General features: G+C 47.8%; 1 protein-coding gene across 2 annotated transcripts; it reads right to left on the minus strand.

Moving 5' to 3' along the window:
• Positions 1–1,669: 1,669 nt before the first annotated feature.
• On the minus strand, positions 1,670–19,847 carry thbs2a (thrombospondin 2a). 2 transcript variants are annotated; one of them, XM_079729573.1, is made up of 23 exons: positions 19,490–19,847; positions 19,092–19,166; positions 18,272–18,822; positions 17,811–17,895; positions 14,445–14,644; positions 12,440–12,580; positions 11,936–12,029; positions 11,339–11,509; positions 10,125–10,301; positions 9,724–9,897; positions 9,278–9,405; positions 8,997–9,149; positions 7,777–7,995; positions 7,545–7,652; positions 7,265–7,424; positions 7,067–7,185; positions 6,481–6,715; positions 5,134–5,361; positions 4,596–4,867; positions 4,071–4,168; positions 3,775–3,914; positions 3,376–3,406; positions 1,670–3,032 (listed from the first exon to the last, which is right to left on the minus strand). In XM_079729573.1, exons 2-23 carry the CDS (start codon positions 19,159–19,161, stop codon positions 3,029–3,031), a joined length of 3,558 nt encoding a protein of 1,185 aa, XP_079585699.1. In that variant the 5' UTR covers positions 19,162–19,166; positions 19,490–19,847; the 3' UTR covers positions 1,670–3,028. The 2 variants fall into 2 exon arrangements, with proteins under 2 accessions (XP_079585699.1, XP_079585700.1); XM_079729574.1 differs by lacking the exon at positions 3,376–3,406.

Raw genomic sequence — 19,847 nt, forward strand, 5'->3', positions numbered from 1 at the left:
CCCACACGGCAGTGGATATTTTCCCAGTGACTGGAGGAACTCAGGCCTCTGAAATAAATGACTTACTTTATTTCAGATGACAAGCCCACTTCTTTCCTAACATACTTGCCTTGGCAGGCGCTGAGTCACTTTGTTCACCAACAACAGAGGTTTGACTATTGAAGTTCTCTCTGGGAGCAGGCACTGCCATGACTTTACTGGGGAACCTATGAGGGAAATACATGGCGCCTCTCCAAGCTCAAACGACTTAGTTTCTTTGATAACGCTGTCGCTGTCGCTGTGTGCCAGACATGGAATCGATTCGGGATCGGTTTCCTTTTTTTAAATGCAATTTTGAGACATTGATATTCTGCAAAAAAAAGAGGTTTTTATTGTGTCCAGAGTACCGCCCGATCATTTAGCTTAAAAAGAGCTTGCGAATACCTCACTCCCTCTCAAACTCACTACACCCTCTCCACCCGACCCACCCTCTCGACAACCGAACGCCAGTGAGCCAAACGTCCCAGATGAAAGGCTTCTGAGATGAAGTTCTTATTTGGAATGCATCCGTGCTCTAGCATTTCAAAGAACTGCGCCACTGTGTTCAGCTCTACTGAACGGATTGTTCTAGGACAGAGGATCTGGGAGACGAGGGGAGAAGTTAAATTGGTACAATATGGAAGAGAAAAAAAGATGAAGAAGATAAATTAGAAGGGGGGGTGGTTGGGGTGAGGGCGGGTAGCAGGGTCACTGAAGGTCGGCACGTATTTCACACCAATGTGATTGAAGTGGAATATGACACAAGATTCCTGTGTCTGGACAGAGTGCGATCCTTCCTTCCCCCCCCTCCACCCCCGACCTCCTGTCACGTCTCTCGTTCCACCTCCACCTCTACCCTGCAGCGGCCGCCTGATTAAAAAAGGACTCCAATCAGGCGCAGCCGGGTTGAACGGTGTTAACCTATGAAAATATTCGCCGGTTTCCAAGAGGAATCAGCATTGAAATGTGGGTTTACTGTGTCACACGCTGGCATCCCTTGGCAGGAGCCTGGGAAACACTGGAAGGCATGTTGGAGCAGGGTATAGCGTCCGTTCAGGGACAGACCAATAGCCCAATCCCTCACCAATGCCACGTGGGCAATTCTGAGGACTCAGAAAAAAAATGGTTTGCCACAAACCACAGGCAGAATGTCGATGTTCCCACATCTTTATTTTATTTTATATTTTTTCTTCTTTCCTCCCTTTTTGGCCTTTTGAGCAGTTAACTCTTTAACTCCCTGCTCTGTGTTTTCCTCAGGGGAACAAAAGTTGGTCTTCATGTTCAGGCTTCAGCCAGGAAGAGCCGCCCCAGTCTAATTACATCTAGCACAACAGCACAGGACATTTAGCACTGGTTGTTTACTGGAATCATCATGTATTACAGAGTTAATAAGATTGAAGAAAGTTCAGTAAGCAAGTGCAGTAGCTGGAGTTGTATCCTTTATTCATGCTTAAAGTACTTATGAAAGGTCTGTTGAAAGCCTGAATATTGTAAGGGGATTTTCGACATCAGTCTTGTGTCTTGTGAATTAAGATTGACTGAAAATGTAGACCATGCTTGGGCAATTGAATTTGTGAATTGTTGTAATCTAATAGTGAATGGCAAACACCATGAAAACAACCCTCCAAAACGATATTATGGTGTAGAAATAGTTTATTTATATAACAGGAGTATCTCTCTAATGAGGAAAACATACAATATGGTTTGTAGGAAATCTATATAAAAAACAACTTTAAAAAACAATTTACATTTTGTGAGTTGCAAACCCTCAACTTGGGGCGACAAGCTGGAAACCAAACATGGAATGCTATGAATGTCACATCCATGACCACAGCAGCTTACACTGAACATGTCTTTTCTATAAGACTTACTTTAGAGGGGTCTTTAGGTGTCTCTCTAATTAGCAGCATAGGGATATTTCCTAAACTGCCTTGATACTTGAACACACACAAATTAATCCAATTGACTGTTCAAGGGGTTATCTATAAATAAACTCCAATTTATGGCTGACAATTCACAACAGTACATCATCATTTCAAGTTTGAAATGGTCCTTCCCATATTCCATCTTGTTCATTGGACATTATGATTATGATTTTTTCTATGTGTTATGATTTTTTTGTGAATTAAAGGAGGCATTAGAGAGATTTTTTTAAAGAGGATAAAGGTTATCATATGTCAAACTAACAAAGTAAGTGCATGACAACACTGCATATTAAACAACTGTAATACTATGTCATCTTGATGTTATATTCATTTATGAATTTTGTCAGTGTAAACAAATAAATAATTATTTACAATCTCTCGCAACAAAAACAACCATAAAAATGAAACAAAAAAAGCAGAGCATAAATAATTTACAAAAAAAGAATTTATAATACAGACTTAGTATAAACATCTTTAGGAATTACTATAAAAAGGCCTATCTAAACCATTCACTCAAGAGCTCTTTCAAAGCAACATTCATGGATTGATACAACTACTGACGCCCACTTCATTACCATGCTTTCTGCTACAGGTCGATTTCTCTTCAGGTTATTCCAGATACCATTGGTTTAATCTCTGGGTCGGACCCATGACAGGGCTTAAAGGCCTGCCTCATGTTGCTCTTCCTGAATTGAATTTCTCAATATAATAGACGAGCAAGAAGTCTGTTACAAGCCATACAGGCCATATAGAAAGCGAGAAAGTGAGAGAAAAAGGCGCACTCTGTATGTTTGCTGTACAACGAAACCTCTTTAAAAACGGTGACATTGTTACACGTAGCTATGAGTAGATATTTAGCGATGGCTGTTTTTTTTGTCATGTGTCCATGTTTCCATTTCTTTTTCATACTTTTGCGGTGTATTGCATGCACTGTAAAGCACCCAGGAAAACCAAATCCCCTTCCGCTGAAGGGAGAACATGGAAAGGTCCATTTTCCGTTGAAATGGAGTAGAAAATCAGGTGTTCCGTTTGAAGATAAGTGTCCCTTAGACTTGGATGTTTAGAGTCCCCGCTCTGAAACTCAGTTATCTGGAGGGAGACCAGCAAAAGGAAATGACAGTTAATACAACCTTCAATACGAAAGCTCGCCTTAAAAAAGCTAGCAATACTTTTTGGGTGAGGCCAATTGGGTGACAGCATTTGCAGCGGTGGGTTATGCAGTGTGAGCCTTAAAGAAGCGTGTCCTCTGTCTCATATTGAATCTTTACGCTTATAAGTGATTAAAGGTTCTTGAGTCTCAAGCCCTTGGGACTCAAGGACCTTCACGATGCTTTGGAGGCATTGCCGTCCAGACAAGCTCATAGGCAGAGTAAATAGCGTTTTCTTTAATAGCTTCAGCCAATACGCAACAGACCGTCCTTGTCATGATTACCTTCCAAACACTGTTGGCAACTCCGGCTTATCTGAGTATTGAAAAAGATGTTGATGGTTTAAGAGCTAGATAGTTCAAACTTTCCCTGTGGGAAAGTTTTTTTCTCGAATCCCTTCTCTAACCAACAGATACGTCAACACAGATCCATAGACAAACACACCAATACAACAAACAAAGACCAACACTCACCAGACATCCAGACACCAACATAGACACAAGAAGGCACTCAACAAACATCACCCAAACAAAAACACACACAGAACTACACAGTAAATGTGTGTAGATTACATTAACCGATGTAAGTCGCTTTGGATAAAAGCATCTGCTAAAGCCCTAATTGTAATTGTAATTGTAAATGCAGTAGCTAGCTTAGGAACATAAGAAAGGGATACCACTTACCTCTGCACTCATACTTGAGATCAGAGAAGAAGACCAGCTCTTGTGAGAAGACAAACAAGCCTAACCTCCCCCCCGCGAACGTCTTGTCATAGACTGGCCCCGAGTCGGCCATGATTTGTTTCCCTTCATACACCACCACCCTGCAGGGGAAGAGCCAGGGATAGACAGCTCATCGTCAGTGGGGGAAAATAGAGGTCCACCACACGACAAACAATGTAAACTTCCGTAAATCAACGGTCGGTGCGGTTCCGGCGATCATGATCTTTTCAAAGTCCTGAGGTGTATCTGCTCTCTACCTGATAAAACCGGTCTTTGGCCTGTGGATGAGGTGCCACCTGTAAGCAGTGTAATCCTTCCAGCCGATGTTTTTGGGGTCGTGCCACAGCGTCCGCACCTGTGCACAACAAATCAGTTCACAAAGGCTAAGCTCAAACCCAGGCCTCCCTCTGAAAGGTGTCTGTTTTTATCCAACTTGGACATTTTAAACAATTACTTAAACAATCCACATCTGAACAGTGCACATGTTTTAATTTTTAAATCGTTTTTACATGTACTATATGTAATTTGTTTTGTTTTGTTGTGTCACTGGCTTCCCTTACGTTAGTCTTGTTTGTTAGCCTGTCTTGCCATCAGGTCTTTCTTTGTTATTTTTGTCCTTATTAGTCTATCTTGTCATCAATGTTTCTGTTGTAATTTGTATATATTTGTTGCCCCAGGGCTCCCTTGTAAAAGAGTTTTCAATATCTCAATGGGACTTCACCTGGTTAAATAAAGGAAAAATGTATAAAATAAAAAGGTAGACGTGAGAGGTGCCAGCTTGCCTGTCCCTGGGTGTTGCCGGTATGCCACAGGGCGTTCCGCAGGTTCTCCCCCGTGCCCGTGGTGGAGTTGACCACTTTGAGGGACACGCCCGAGATCCCGAAGGCCTTGGAGGGCTTCTCCTCCCAGTAGGTCTGGGTGATCTGCTTCCACATCACCACGTAGAAGCGGCCGCTGGACTGGTAGCCGAACACGAAGCCGGCGTAGTCGTCGTCGCGGTCGGTGTTCACGTACATCGTGCCGCTGAAGTCCACGGCGCTGAACTCGTCGAAACCTTAGAGGAAGGAAGAAGGAGAAGAAGAAAGGTACAAGGCTGAATGTTAGAACAGCGACACACAAGGCTTAACTCTGTCCCTCCACCCACCTCACATCTCATCACTAAGTGCTATCACCTCCATCACACTGGACCATAGATTGAGGCTGTATGGCTATGTTTCAAAACACGCTCTCAATAAACACACGGAGGAAGCGCCGCAGAAGAGTTGCGATCCGATCGAGGGGTGTTTCGTTCGGTTCTGGAGCCGTGGGCGGGGGGCTCACCTACAGCGATGCCAGGGTCCGAGTTGGCGGTCTGCACCAGCTCTTTGCCCTGGTGCCTGACCACCCAGTTGGGGTCAATCTGCGTGGTTCCCTTGGGGTCCAGGTGGACCATCTGGAACTTCCTGAAGTCCGTCACACTGATGGCGTTGTTCTCGGGGCACACGTCGAAGATGTCAGGGATGCTGTCGTTGTCGAAGTCGTCCTTGCAGGCGTCCCCCCTTCCGTCACCTGCTCGTCAAGGTAATTGAAAGGGATTATGGGAGATGAAGTTTCACATGAATAACAAACAACGTGCTTTCTTTGGTTCCCGCTCTGGCCGCTACTCAGTTAACCCCCGGCCGGTACGGGGCCGGGCTGCTCTCTAGCGTCCGGTGGCGGACCCCTGGTAGTGTAGCCCAAGCTCCCTCCTTCAAATAAACACTGAGATGAGAGAAGTGAGCAGTCTGGATGCAGTTCACATCCAGGGCTTTCCTTTTTCCGCCCGAAGTGTGTTTTCAGTTAAAAGGGAAAGATAAAAAAAAAACCACTGAAAAAAGTCAATAATAAAGCGTCAGGTAAGCCCCGTTCTAATTGGGCGCTGACGTTTGAATCAAGAGCAAGCCCAGAAGTCTCCTGGAAAGAAAAACAGACAGTGACATCATCAAAGCTGACCCGTTCCATTAGTCTTTTCCACAAGGCACCGCTGTGTTTTAATATTATTCTATTATTGTGGCAGCAAAACGTGTTGCGAATGCTGAGCTCATCTGGCGGCTGACAGGCGGCTGACCAGCAGATTCAAAGTCAGAAGGTAAATATCACATAGTTTAGCGTCTCCGCGGGCCAAGGACGAAGAGCCTGTGAGGGGAGGAAAATTTCTAGCTTGCAGCCATCCAGGAAAGTGGATACAGAATGTTGGACAAATATGCGAGCAATAAATCAATCGCGAGTTAATGGAGGCTCTTTTTAGAAGCTCGTAGCCACGGCCCCAGCATTTTTTATCAGGGCAGGCTGCAATAACTCTCGGCTTTAGTCAGATCTCAGATGTGTCCATGCATGGAGCCTATCGGTGTGTGTGTTTGTTTGTGTGTCTGGTGTGTGTGTGTGTGTGTGTGCGTGTGTGTGTGTTTACATCTACCCATGCGTTTGTTTCCGCAAGTGACACGCTACGATTGACTCATCAACTGTAATCACCATCATAATCCTCACAATCGATGCCAAAGAATCTAAACTAATTGGTTTTTGGAATTTAGCGTGCTAAGCCTGTTGTGGCTTGTAGTAGTGCTGAACTAGCTTAGCACGCTAAACCCCAAAGGGGATCCAGTTCAAATGGGATCCCGTTCAAACGGGTTCCGGTTCAGACGTTCTCACCGTCGGCGTCCAGCTGGTCCTCGTTGGGCGTTAGCCGGCAGTTGTCCTTCTCATCGGGCACGCCGTCGTTGTCGTCGTCGTAGTCGCACGCGTCGCCCTTGCCGTCCTTGTCCTGGTCAGCCTGGTTGGCGTTGGCCACGTAGGGGCAGTTGTCCAGGTTGTTCTGGTGGCCGTCCTCGTCAATGTCCTGGTTGTTGTCGCATTGGTCTCCCACCAGGTCGTTGTCAACGTCCGTCTGGGTTTCAACGCAAACATCATGGTTCAGTCAAAACCCCCAAAAAACACCAAACTCCAATCCGGATGTGACTAAATTGGTTTGATTTGGTAGGTTGGTTGGTTTGGTATGTTAAGTAGGTTGGTTTGGTTTGCAGAAGGTTGGTATGGTTTATTAAGTTGGTTGGTTTGGTTTACAGTAGGTTGGTTTGGTTTGCAGTGGGTTGGTTGGTATGGTTTGCAGTGGGTTGGTTTGGTTTGCAGTGGGTTGGTTGGTTTGGTTTGCAGTGGGTTGGTTGGTTTGGCTTGCTGCAGGGTTGTACATTTTGGGGTGATTGTTGGAAGTGGGACCAGGATGAGTGTGGGGGAGAACCTGATCTGGGTTGTGCAGCATGGGACAGTTGTCACACTGGTCTCCCACTCCGTCCATATCCGTGTCCTTCTGGTCCGTGTTGTAAACGTACGGACAGTTGTCGCTCTCATTCAGGATCTCTATAAAAAACAAATTACATACATTCACACAACTGGCCCCCTGATCCTTTTTTTTTTGTCTGAGTTGTGCGTTGCTCACCGTCTCCATCGATGTCCACGGCACAGGCATCGCCCTCTCCGTTGTGGTCGGTGTCTATCTGGGCGGGGTTGTGCTCGTACGGACAGTTGTCGCAGCGGTCTCCAACGTCGTCTTTGTCAAAGTCAAATTGCCGGGGGTTGTAGAGCAGAGGGCAGTTGTCCTGGAGGGAAGGAAATGTAAATGTTTCTTTTCAGTGTGTCACTCAAGTCTTCACTCCAGGTCTGAGGTTAATTAGCAAATATTTCCAGAAGAGAAAAAAGGTCAAAGGTTGCTCACGCACCCTCTCGTCTACGATTCCATCGTTGTCATCGTCTTTGTCGCAGGCGTCTCCTTGACCGTCTTTGTCGAAGTCCTCCTGGCCAGAGTTTGGCAGGCTTGGGCAGTTATCCTACAAAAACAACAGCCAGCGATTAGCATCTGCAAACATAACGAGTGATATCACCCTGACAAACACAAACGCACATAACCTTAACGTACGTAAACATGTGAATGCGATAGGCCTGAGCGGGTACCTTCTTGCAGTGATAGGTAGCGTTGGCGCCACACACGAGGTTCTGATTGGGCCAGCCGTCTAAGTCCGAGTCCTCTCCGCAGAGGAATCCGTCTCCGGCGTAGCCCGTCCTGCACTCACACTTGTACATGGGGTCGCTGAAGTGGCTCAGGTAGATGCACTCGGCGTACTTGTGGCAGTTGTGGGTCTTGTCTTTGCACGGATTCTCTGGCTCACACACCTGTTGGAAGGAAGAAGGGGAGAAGTGGTTAAAATCCTCTCCATGTTTGTCGCCGAGCCGAAAGGGTTCTGGGTTCGATTCCTGATATCTGCGATCTACCTGTTACTGGTCGATTTGAGCGAGAAGCCTAACCCCTACCTGCTCTTTAATGACACAGAAGTGACATTCACAAAATATTAAGAAATAGCAGTATAATGATATATAAATGACGCATAAGATATCTCTCTCGTAGCCATATTCCACTGTCTGCAGTGCTTGCACTATCATAACCCTCCACTTGATTTAGTAAAATCGTTGCAGCTGTCACTGGTTTCTGCTCTTCAGACGGCTCTCAATGGACTCATTTAGTTCCCCATGACAGCATGAGAAGGTCTTTGATATAAGCCATTAAAAGCGGTCCTATGGGTGCCAGCTATGAGATAACTCCCCCCCCCCCCCCCTTGCTTCACCCCCAAATCCAATTGAAAATTTGAGGCCGCTTATCAAAAGCATACAGCTGCAAGGGCCAGAGAGACACCAAATGGTTCACAAGGGACGTAATGAAACTGCTACTCAGAGCGGCCTCCCCAGGATCATTAGGTTAGTGGACCCCTGTGAGCCATGAACTCAGCCCCCCGCTCGAGAGCAGAGACCCCAATGACGTGAGCTCCAATCAAGGGCTTACGTTTTAATTTTGCTAGAAGGTCGTATCAAAGACATGTTTATGTGTCGTTGAATGTGCCCTGTCTACTTGTCTAGTCGTATTGGCATCAGTTTAAACAAGCCCGAGTTGATCGAATTAACTTCTGGCTTTAAGTGTAAGCAGCCCTCCAGCTTCCCCCATATATATGTTGGGATCAAGGTCTACCCCTCCGGCTATGATGACGTCCACCAACCAAGAAGCAGGCCAGTGCAACAGCCTGTTGGGGTTGACGTGTTCTTCGGAAATAACTTTGGTTCCAACATGTCACAAAAAAATGTCCAATCCTGGGCTCCCCTGTGGGACCGGTACCCCAACTCACCTGCTTGTGTTTCTTGGCGGCCTCCATGCCCATGCCGAAGGGCTGGGTGCCCTTGTACCTCTTGGGACAGGGCAGACAGTGGAAGCCCGGGTCGGTGTTGACGCAGCGCTGCACTCCGCTCACTTTGTAGCAGACGTCGGACACCATGTCGCACTGTGGGGGGGGGGGGGGGGGGGGGGGGGGACACAAGGGGAAGACATCAGGGTGGAGGTGAGAAACCCCCGCCGGCCGCAAAGAAGCCAGATGAACAGAGCGATCGTCGCTAAGGACAGGACGCTTGCCTCGTTGATGTCTTCGCAGTGGGTACCGTTTCCGCGGAAACCGCTGGGACAGGGCCCGCACTCCCAGGAGCCGTCCGGAGAGCTGTTGCAGTCCACGCCGCCGAAGCAAGGGTTCGAGAGACACCCGTCTGTAGGGCATTCCAAAAACCGCCACAAGTGAGCCCACAGGAAGCCAAAACGCTTCGTACGAGGTCAACAAAATGTCTCTGGTTTGTCACCGCTCGCTTTTGGTTTTATTGATATCGGGTTGGATATTGCTGCCCCAGATTTGTAAAACTTAACATATCTAACATTTTAAGGACAATATACCAAACTATTTAACATGCAGACTAATCACACAATCATACCAACGTTAAGACATACACTAAGTGTGTGTGTGTGTGTGTGTGTGTGTGTGTGTGTGTGTGTGTGTGTGTGCGTGCGTGCATGTGTGGGACAGCACCCACCGATGGGACAGCCCATCTTGTTGCAGATGTCGCTGTCGGTGTCCTCTCCCACGCAGCCCCTGCCTCCGAACTGGGGGTAGGGGCTGTTGCACACCCGCGTGCGGCTCTTGATGCCCCCCCCGCATGTGGCCGAGCACGTCGCCCACGGCGACCAGGGACCCCAGCCGCCATCGACTGCAGGGTCACAGAGACACCGAGCTCAGAGCTCCTTCTCTTTCCTCCACTAGCATCAACGCTTCCCGACGGTTTATCGATCCGACACGGTTTCAAAGCGCCCTGGCTTTTCTTAACATCACGCAAAATGAGAACGCTAATTATCATGCGAATCATCACGCAAATCTTCTCTTCATTAAAGTGTGATTTGTGGTGTAGGTGGCCCTCGTCTGAGGTATAGAACTCACTGGGGCAGGGCTGGGCTTCACAGCGCTGGGTCTCCCGGCCGCTGCCTTCGCAGTCCTTGCCCCCTAGCTGCGGGACGGGGGCGTTGCAGTGGCGGATCCGGGTGATCTGGCCCTCGCCGCACGTCACAGAGCAGGACGACCACGGCGACCACAGACTCCAGCCGCCGTTCTGACGGACTGGGCGACACACAAAGACAAACAAACAAACATGATGGGTCAGAGGCCCACCGCACGCAGATGTTGTGTTAACGCGGAGCAGATGGGGGCTCGGATCGGATTGTGATCGACAACTTCTCGGAGTTCAGAGCGCGTCATTTTGTTCTGGGTTTAGCATGTTCTCCAAACAATGGGAGATGTTTCCGTGACCTCCTCTGTGGTATTTGTTTAACAGCTTCTCCACCTCCTGTCGAGACGCTGTTGCAACCAAGCACAGAATGATTTGCAGAGGAAACGTTTCCCTATGGGGAACACAATACAAGCTAAAAATAATGTGGAAATTCCGTTGAAATGTGTTATTTCTGACCACAAGAGGGCCCACTCAAGTACAATAATAACTGCAAAAAGTTTATTTTTTGGTACAAAAGTTTCTTGTCATAGACAAGAAAAAAAGGTGTTTTACTGTTTAGACAAAACTTCCACAATAAATATCAAATATCACCACTGGTTGAACTTTTAAGTGGACTAACATGGCCTGGAGTACATTATTTACACGGTTGCTGGGTAGTTTGGGACTCTTTGTCTTGTGCAATGGAACACCTTGCTAAGCCAACGACATTTCTTTTGGAGTCTTTCACTGACCACACCAAAACCCTTCTGGCCTCGGAGAAGGATCCATTTTGAAACGATTCCAGAAGTACACTACTGCACTTTGTCTCAAAAACAGGCACTTTGAGCTTTTAAACTGCGCCCATAACCGAACAAGCTGTTTTTTTTTTCATTGTGGAAAGCATTTCTATCAGGTTACGTCTTCTGAAATGTCAAACTGTAATTTCGCAGCTGCTTTGCTATCATCATGTGGGGAACAGCAGCTGAAGTGCTGGCAGACATCTTTAATTTGATAATTATAGCATTACAACTGGGGGGGGGGGGGGGGGGGGGGGGGGTTAGCACGGCTCTAAAGACGACGCTGGCGTTTGAATCTACAGCACAAAGTACACAACCGTCCCGACCGCATGACAGAGAGTGAGAGTCTCTTGTTCTCACTCATCACATACCTCTGCTGTCGCATTTGCCCAGGCTGCACTTCCTGGTCTGGATGGAGGCTCCGCTGCAGGGGTTGCTGGTGGCGTCACATGACCGGCCTCTCTGCTGGGTGCCAGTGCCGCAGGTGACAGTGCATTCGGTCCACTCGGACCACGGCGACCAGCCATCCTCGCTGTCGACGGCTGGGGACACCAGACGGGAAACCGGTGTAAAACCGTCAATTTCATTTCGTCCACGCATAAACTGCGTTGAGAAATTATATTTTCAAGCATGAATAGTGTGGAAGGGAAAAGTTGCTCTGCTTTGACGTGACATCACCCCCAAACACCCGCAGAATTCATTTCACAGGGAGGTTAACGCCGCATCATAAAACGTGCGGTTGGCGTACAAAGTAAAACATCCTGTAACTTTAACAGTAATTAAAACTTTATATGCGTGCAGCATTTTTCTCCCGTTTTTTAAGCACATTGGGTCATCGCTGTTATTTCTGAATTTACGATGAAAACCGAGCAACGCTTTAGTTGACGGCTCGCGGCCGTACTCCTGCGTGTTCGCGGCGTTTCTCTGCATGTCGGACGGCGTACGTACGGGACGGCTCCGGCACTTACACATGCACACCGGGCAGCACTCGGCATCGTTGAAGGTGGGGCTCGCACACGCCACGGGGGGGCACGTGATCTGGTGGCACACGATCTTGGACTCCTGCCAAGAAACACAATACATAACTTAGTGTAAAGGTACTACTAATCATAACGAATTGATCATGTTCACGTTGACGTTTTATGTTCACTTTTCGCTTCGACTCGTGGCGTCTACAAAGTGTGGACATGTTTTTCGGATATTTGTGCATTCTTTTTGCAATCTTGCATTGATATTTACAAAGTTTGTGCTACTATCCCGTCCCCTTATCTAAATAATAATCACACTAATACGACGACTAATAACAATACTATAACAATACTAGTGGCGGTGTCATGAATATATGTCCTGTAAAGCCCTTTGAGACTGTTCATATGATTAAGTGCTATACAAATTAAATAAAAATTCATTGAATTGAATTGAATTGGACTGGTACTATAGAGTGCATGCGGCGGTGTCACAGGCCCATCTACCTGGCAGGTGCACTTGGTGCAGCTGTCCACGATCCAATCCTCCTTGTCCTCGAACAGACGGCCGTCCTGCCAGCACAAGTTCTTCTCCTTAGTGTCCTTCATCCTCACCAGCGCCTCCTTCATCAACGTGTTCTCCTCCGTCTGCGGACCACGACACAGAAATAAACACACGCACACTCTCCCAGTCAAAGGGGGCAATCAGCCGCCCTAAACGCTTCACCATGGCGCTCACGGGGTGACGGCCGTAATCACGCCCGCGATCAATCCTTTCTTTGTTTTGAATGGGGGAGAGGGGCACATATGAGGTTCCTGCTCATAAACCGTACACATTGGGTCCCGATGCCTCAGCTCTGCTTTTCAGATCTCGGCTGGGGTTATGGGCGGCGGCCCGGCTGAAATGTCTTTCTCAGCCTGCACATTATGACTGTCAGCTGTCATCAAAGACGAACGGCTAAGGAGATCAGAGGGACGTGCACGTCCATCGCTCGCGAATTGGATAGAAGTATGCCCCAGATGTTTGAAGTTGAGGATGTGGGAGGAAGGGAGAGAGGAAGAGAGAGAGAGACATTTGCCTTGCAATGCCACGAAAGCCCCTTTCAATCAAAATGTTTTTGAGGAAAAAAATAAATAAAGACAGACATAAAGATGTAAAGAGACACAGCAATGAAATAGACAGAAGGTCTCCATGTATCGGCGTCTCTGTCTATTGAGAGAGAGACACAGAGAGAAGGAGAGAGAGAGAGACAGAGCAAAGGAGAGAGAGAGAGAGAGCGAGAGAGAGAGAGAGAGACAGAGAGAAGGAGAGAGAGAGAGACACAGAGAGAAGGAGAGAGAGAGAGAGAGGGAGAGAGAGAGAGAGAGAGAGAGCGAGAGAGAGAGAGACACAGAGAGAAGGAGAGAGAGAGACACAGAGAGAGAGAGAGAGAACGAGAGAGAGAGAGACACAGAGAGAAGGAGAGAGAGAGACACAGAGAGAAGGAGAGAGAGAGAGAGGGAGAGAGAGAGAGAGAGAGAGAGAGAGAGAACGGGCACACGGATACACAGAGAGAGGAGACTACAGAGGGGGAGAGAGAGAAAGAGAGAGAAAGACAAATGGAGCAGACAGCCGCAGAAAGAGTGAGGGAGTCTGTGCATTCTTGTGTGGGAGCAGGGGCTGGAACTGGAGACACCATTCGGTCTAGAAGAGCCTCAGGGACCTCCCCATCCCAGACTCTTTTTCAGCCCCGGGCTCCCGGTCCCACAGCTTGTGTTAGTGCTGGGAACGACCCAGAGGAAGCACATGGGCCGGTGTAACACGGCCAGACACTCCACTGGACCAGGGAAACACTTCCTATAGCCACATGTTACATGTCGTTAAAGAAAATAAAAGGAAGGGGAAGAAAAACCTTGAATGACTCGCTCACTCTGCCACGAGAGCTAAGAGGGGTTCATGCCTCGAAGGCGGCTCTATAAACTGTCACTCGGATCGTTTCTGTTTGCTTTTACGCTAACGTTTGTTGCCCTGGTAACCCTTTTTCCCGGTGGCTTTCCGTATCTGCCGTCGGTGGTGCACAGAAGTACCGCTGCACACCCTCATCAGCGCTGTGCCACAGCGCTGAAGTCACTTGTTCCTTCTTAGAGGAACTTTTATTGTATCTCCTCAACGGAACGACGAAGCCAAAGGCGCTGCGCCCCTGTGCAAATGAACTTGTATTTTTTATCTACTCTCATTTGGAGATGCGCAGTCCAGAGGAAGTTTTCCTCATTCACAAAATATTTTCCTTTAATCTTCTTACATTAAAGAAGGCTTGGCTTAAGTCACTTTTTCCTTATTCATAATTCATGAATCACTATCTTTTTGTGTTCTGAACAACAAGCGGTTGAGCCCTTTGAGACGGACACTAAGATGAACGGCCGGAAAAAAATAGAACTGCCTTCCCCTGACTCCCTCCTCACATCTGAGAAGGAAAAGGACAGACCCCAACCCCTCCACCTCCAGCACCACCGCCGACCCCAGCCCACGTACCACTTTCTGCAGGCCGTCGATGAGGTTGCTGACCACCACGCGCAACCCCTTCAACTCCCGGAACATGGTGCTGAGCTCCTCGCACGAGCGCTCGCACATGTCCCCCGTCTCGTCCGTCTTCTGGCCGATGAAGTTGGTGGTGATGGACGGACTCACGGCGTCCAGCATCTCCGCGCTCTCGCTGACCGTGTTGGCCTCGTCTGGGGGGGGGGGGGAGAAGGGGTTGAAGAAAAATTTTACCATTCTGTTTGGGTCTCACAAAGTGTTGGAGAAAATGTACATTTTTACGTTTTTCTTCAATGTATAAAGTTATTAAACGGTGCATATTATCTGTACAACACAGCCTGGGTCTGCTACTTCCCAATAAAACGCTTTTCCTGAGTGGTACTTTGCTATCGGCTGTGCTCGAGCGAGTGTGACATGTGTGTATTTCGACATCGCCCCATCGCACCGCCTCCTATGGAACCCATGTGTCTCCTGTCCAAGAGCCGGGGAAGAGAGCCGAGGCACAAGCAGTAGAGCCTGAAACCCACCCTCCGTCCTCCACCATCCAGCCCTCAACCTCCACCCCCCAGCCAGGTCATGAAGATCTCATGATGGAAAACATATTTGACAGACGTGGTGATTGAAACACGAGCAACCCGATCGGCTCTCCGAGCCACTTCCTGTTACCCTGCAGCTCGTTGGAAGATCACAACAGACCGGCGCACCTCATGTTTATTTTGGTCCGGGGAACAGATGTGCTTTTTCACCCCGACGCTTGATTTGCAATTGTATCTCATTCCAAAATTGTTTTCTTTTTTGGAGAGTGACTAAACATTTTCCCAGCAGAGATGACGCAGACGTTTGAGGCGGTGAATCGAGAGGAACGCTGGGAAACAGAAAAGCGTGAGACTTTTCGATGAAGGGGCATTAGTCAACCGTTAATGAACAATTAATTAACATTAGTTAATCTTGTAATAAGCATTACCTTACTGGTCAAGTTAACTTTGTTGATGTGTAAGTTTGTGTTAACTATGTTTTTAGGGTTATCCCTAACCCTTATGCGAATGCTTTATAGGAATGCTTATTACTGCTGTTAATAATGTTAATGAAGGGTAATTAATGGAGACTTATCCTAAAGTGTTACAGAGAAAAGTCAACCGATGTTCTAAAGTCGGACATCATTTGTTCGAAAGAGCTGACACCTGATAAGATACAAAAGAGACGTGACGAAATAAGACTGTATTTTGGCCTGAACCTTTTTGGCAACCCTTGTCATTTTTGCTTTTCGTAGGCGGGATAGGTGCTCCAGACTGGGAGCATTGTTTCACCCAACGAGGATCAACGATCCTCCGATATCACAACACCAGGGCAGAGACCAGTCCTTGTGTTGATTCTAGTCAGTCATCTTTTAACACAGGTCGTGTTTATTGTGGAGGAAGTAGATGACTGCTTCAGTTTACTGAAATTTCCTTATTTTTTCTGCATATCTGTGGCTGGGAGTCCGTTCCAAATGGTCACGTTGTGGCTCCGAGACACCATCCAATGTGTCCACCAGATGTGAACTGCGAACACGGACGAACATCCTCTCCAACCGGTACCCCAGCCCAAGGCCTCATGCTCCTCCGATCGAGTCCTTGTGGTGCAAATTGAAATACAGGACAACGAAATGCAATCTTCCAATTCAAACGTTGTTCATCGAAACGGAGAGGGGGACCTCGGGAGACGTGTGTGTGTGTGTGTGTGTGTGTGTGTGGGGGGGGGGGGGGGGGGGTGACAGGCCAGGAGAGAGTCAGTTCTTGCTGATTCAGGGCTCTTCATCGTGTGTACCGTGGAGGCTTGTTGACCAGAGGGAGAGGAATGCTGATTGTTCAGCCAGGGCCGCAGTAGATATCTTCAGCCACTTTGGAGTCGGCCAAGTAAATTGGTGTAGATTAATGGGTGACGAGGGAGCTCGTAAATCAAGCTGTGACCGTTACTCGGCTTTACCCGAAGACTGTGTCGTCCGCGGCCAACGCTGCTGTGTATTCTTTCCACTTCAAGCTGGTGCACTCATTCGGGTCTCCGAGTGGGATCTCAAACGCAGTTGAGGGCGCAGTGGGGCTGTGGGACATCATGTCGTGCGGGATTTATGTTTTCCTTTTTAATTAGCAGACGTGGGCGTAAGGAGGAACAACAGAGACATGTGTGTTTATGTTCCCTCATTCGCTGCAGAGATATAACTACATGCATGTTTAAACTCCCCCCCCCCCCCAGTTGAAAGCTGCTGGACCTTTTACACTCCAGAGCTCCCCACGGCAACGTGAACAGGGATACAAGTCGCACACTTTGGAACTCTCCGGTTGGGCCGTGCAGGACGACAGCCAATAGGACTTCTAGTTTATTTGTTTCTAGCTTGGCTAACTGCGTGGTCTCAGCATAGTGTCTCTCCACGCAGAGGGCCGGTCCCAATGTTGAACCAGGCTTCACGAGCGCAAAGCAGCTCCATCCGGCAGTGCATGACTTCATTGTGTAGAGTGTGTTTAGTGTGTGTGTGTGTGTGTGTGTGTGTGCTATGCGTGCATGCATGCATGTGCGTGCATGCGTGTATGTGTGTGTGTGTGAGTGTGAGTGTGTGTGTGTGTGTGTGTCGTGCACGCATTCATTCACGTGCAGCTGCGGGAGGAAGGGCCTTTGCTCTGCACGGCTGCGTTCGTTCGATCTGGCCTGTCTTTCCCAGGGCATAAGTCTGTACGTCGCGAGCCAACGGAACGGTAAACGTAAACATCTGGGCCTCCTTGTGTTCAGGAGGACCACTGATTGACCGACAAGGCTTTTTCCGTAAACATGACGTTACGCCACACACCAAAACAAGGGCAGATTTAAATTTAATCTTCATAAAAGATAAGGATTATGGAGTTATTTACGAAGAGGACTGATGAGGTTCTGTTTTCTTTAACAAAGGGCAGACCTTTTACGGGCCGAATTAAAACATTTTCCAGCATCACATCTGCACGGTATCAGGGATCGAAGCACAACATTGGGATTTTCCTGGACATTTCCGTGCCTCCGTCTAGGCTAGGAAACAAACCAACTATGTGAGCATGCAACGTCTGCAAGCAGACAGACACAAAAACACACAGACACACACACACACCGACACACACACACACAAACACAGACACACACACACGTACACCAGTAGACAAAAACCAACACACACACAGACACACACAGACACACACACGCGAACACAGACACATACACACACGTACACACGTAGACAAAAACACACACACACACACACACACACAAACACACACACACACAAACACACACACACAAACACACACACACACACACACACCCCCACACACACACACACACACTGCAGTGACTTCCTACCTTCTTTGATGATCTCACAGTCCCGGGTCAGTAGGACATCTTCCACCGGCGTGTTGAAGATGAATCGTACGTTCTGCAGCAGCCCCTGTCCAGTGATCAATCATAAACCCAATGAGCCCGGTAGCCACAGCCGTTCTTTCTTCACATTCAGCCCGCTCCGAAGAACGATCAATTGTTTGTACAGCGTTAATGAAAGCCTGCGGTGTGAAGCATAAGCGTTCTGAATTAATGGCTTAGGTAAAAAAACAACAACAGATGTATCCTGGGATGTATACACTACGACTGCCATTATTGGACTTGGACCAAATAAATATTTAACAAAAGACCACAGAGGAAGAAAAAAAGAAAACAAACTACCGACAGAACAGAAGTTCCTAAATCCTAATAGTATAGAATCCCTTGCCAAGCAGCACAGAAGCGCCTCTATTTAAAAAGCCAACATAAGCTCACGCTCAGCCTACCCTGAAGTGGCTATCCCGCGTCGCCCCCTTGGCCACGAACAGCCGCCCCCCCTCGCTCTGCAGGTGCTCGTAGAAGGGCTCGTCCAGGATGAAGCTGTCGATCAGGTTGCAGCCGATGAATAGGTTTGCGTTCTCGCCGTGGATGTGCAGCGTGATGTTCTTCCACTGCGAGTCGGAAAGGTCCACTTCCTCGAAGGACGCCACCTTCTGCGCGCCGTCAACCCAGTAGACCAGGTCCAGTGTGTTGGCGCGGCCGTTAGACACCACCTCGAACTGCCGGCGACCCCCGGGGCCCTCCAAGCCCACCAGGGTCCCCCGAGAGGCGCGGTCCTGACGGATGCTGGCAATGAAGATGAAGCCCTCGTTGTTCTGGGTCTGCCGGAGGATCTGTTTGAGGACCGGCGCGTCCACCGAGGGCAGCTGATCGAAGCGGATGAAGCGGTAGGCCGGGAGGTCTGAGTTCTGGCCCCGGAACTGTTTGGCCCCCAGCGTCTTGCGTGTGATGTGGCTGACCTCGAACAGGTCGAACGATGTCTCGTCCTCCTGCTCGCCTGCTCCGAGGAAGACGAGAGAGGAGATGAATAGGGGTTCACACGTGGTCCAGCGATGCGAATATTGGGTCGAAAAATAATGCAATATTGCGCACGTTATGTTTTAACATTTTATTCAAATAATCTTACATGAGACTTGGGGAAGGATTACGAATAAAAAGGTTTTATTGTAATATACAAGCTGAATTGGAGTCCACATCAACAATCTGAATGAGAATGAGGATGGTAAAATCCATCACCATTGAAAGGTTGTAAAACATTTTATTTACCTGGGAGCAAGGCATGAGCGGAAAGAATACATAAGAAGGGCAGCAAGTACAAACTCCTCCTGAGTATCATATCGCCTAAAAAAACACAAGAAATCGTTATTAACCAGCATCATATCCACACATTCATATCGTTATTAACCATCATCATACCCACACATTCATATCGGCTTTGCGCATTTAGTTCTAAAAATAACTTTTTTTAAAACGGCACCCTGTATCCAAACTTAATTGAGCGCCTAATTGCTTTATTCTTATTTGTTATGTGCTATTGGCATATGGGATCAATATTAGGCTATCAATTAGACAAAAACGATCCCATCTTATGATCAACAATAGCCTAGTTCTCATTTTAATTTACTGAAACAAAAATAACGCTCAAAACTCATCCTGGCACTTACCTCTCACGCCAATAATAAATATCTCCTTCAAAAAAGAACTAGATCCGTCAATAAGAGAACGATTTCAAAAGCAAGCTCTCGAAAATGATCCGGAATCGAGTGAATTGGAAAGTGGTATCTCCTAAGCGATGCGTGTAAAGTGTATATAGTCCACTGAATCCACAGACTGAGGGAAGTCCACTGTGAAGTGACTGCTGAGCACACTCCCCTCCTCTTATATACACCTCTCCCACAGACTGTCAATCATATTTCTCAAGCCCGGACCGTCTAGGGCTGATTTATTGAGACCGAGTTACAAAATTACGTTTCGATGTCCTCACTGTCTTATCCCGGTTTTCAACCTTTCATTTTCAGTCAC

The sequence above is a fragment of the Pollachius pollachius genome (assembly GCF_949987615.1).
Source record: "Pollachius pollachius genome assembly, chromosome: 2".
Lineage (NCBI taxonomy): Eukaryota > Metazoa > Chordata > Actinopteri > Gadiformes > Gadidae > Pollachius > Pollachius pollachius.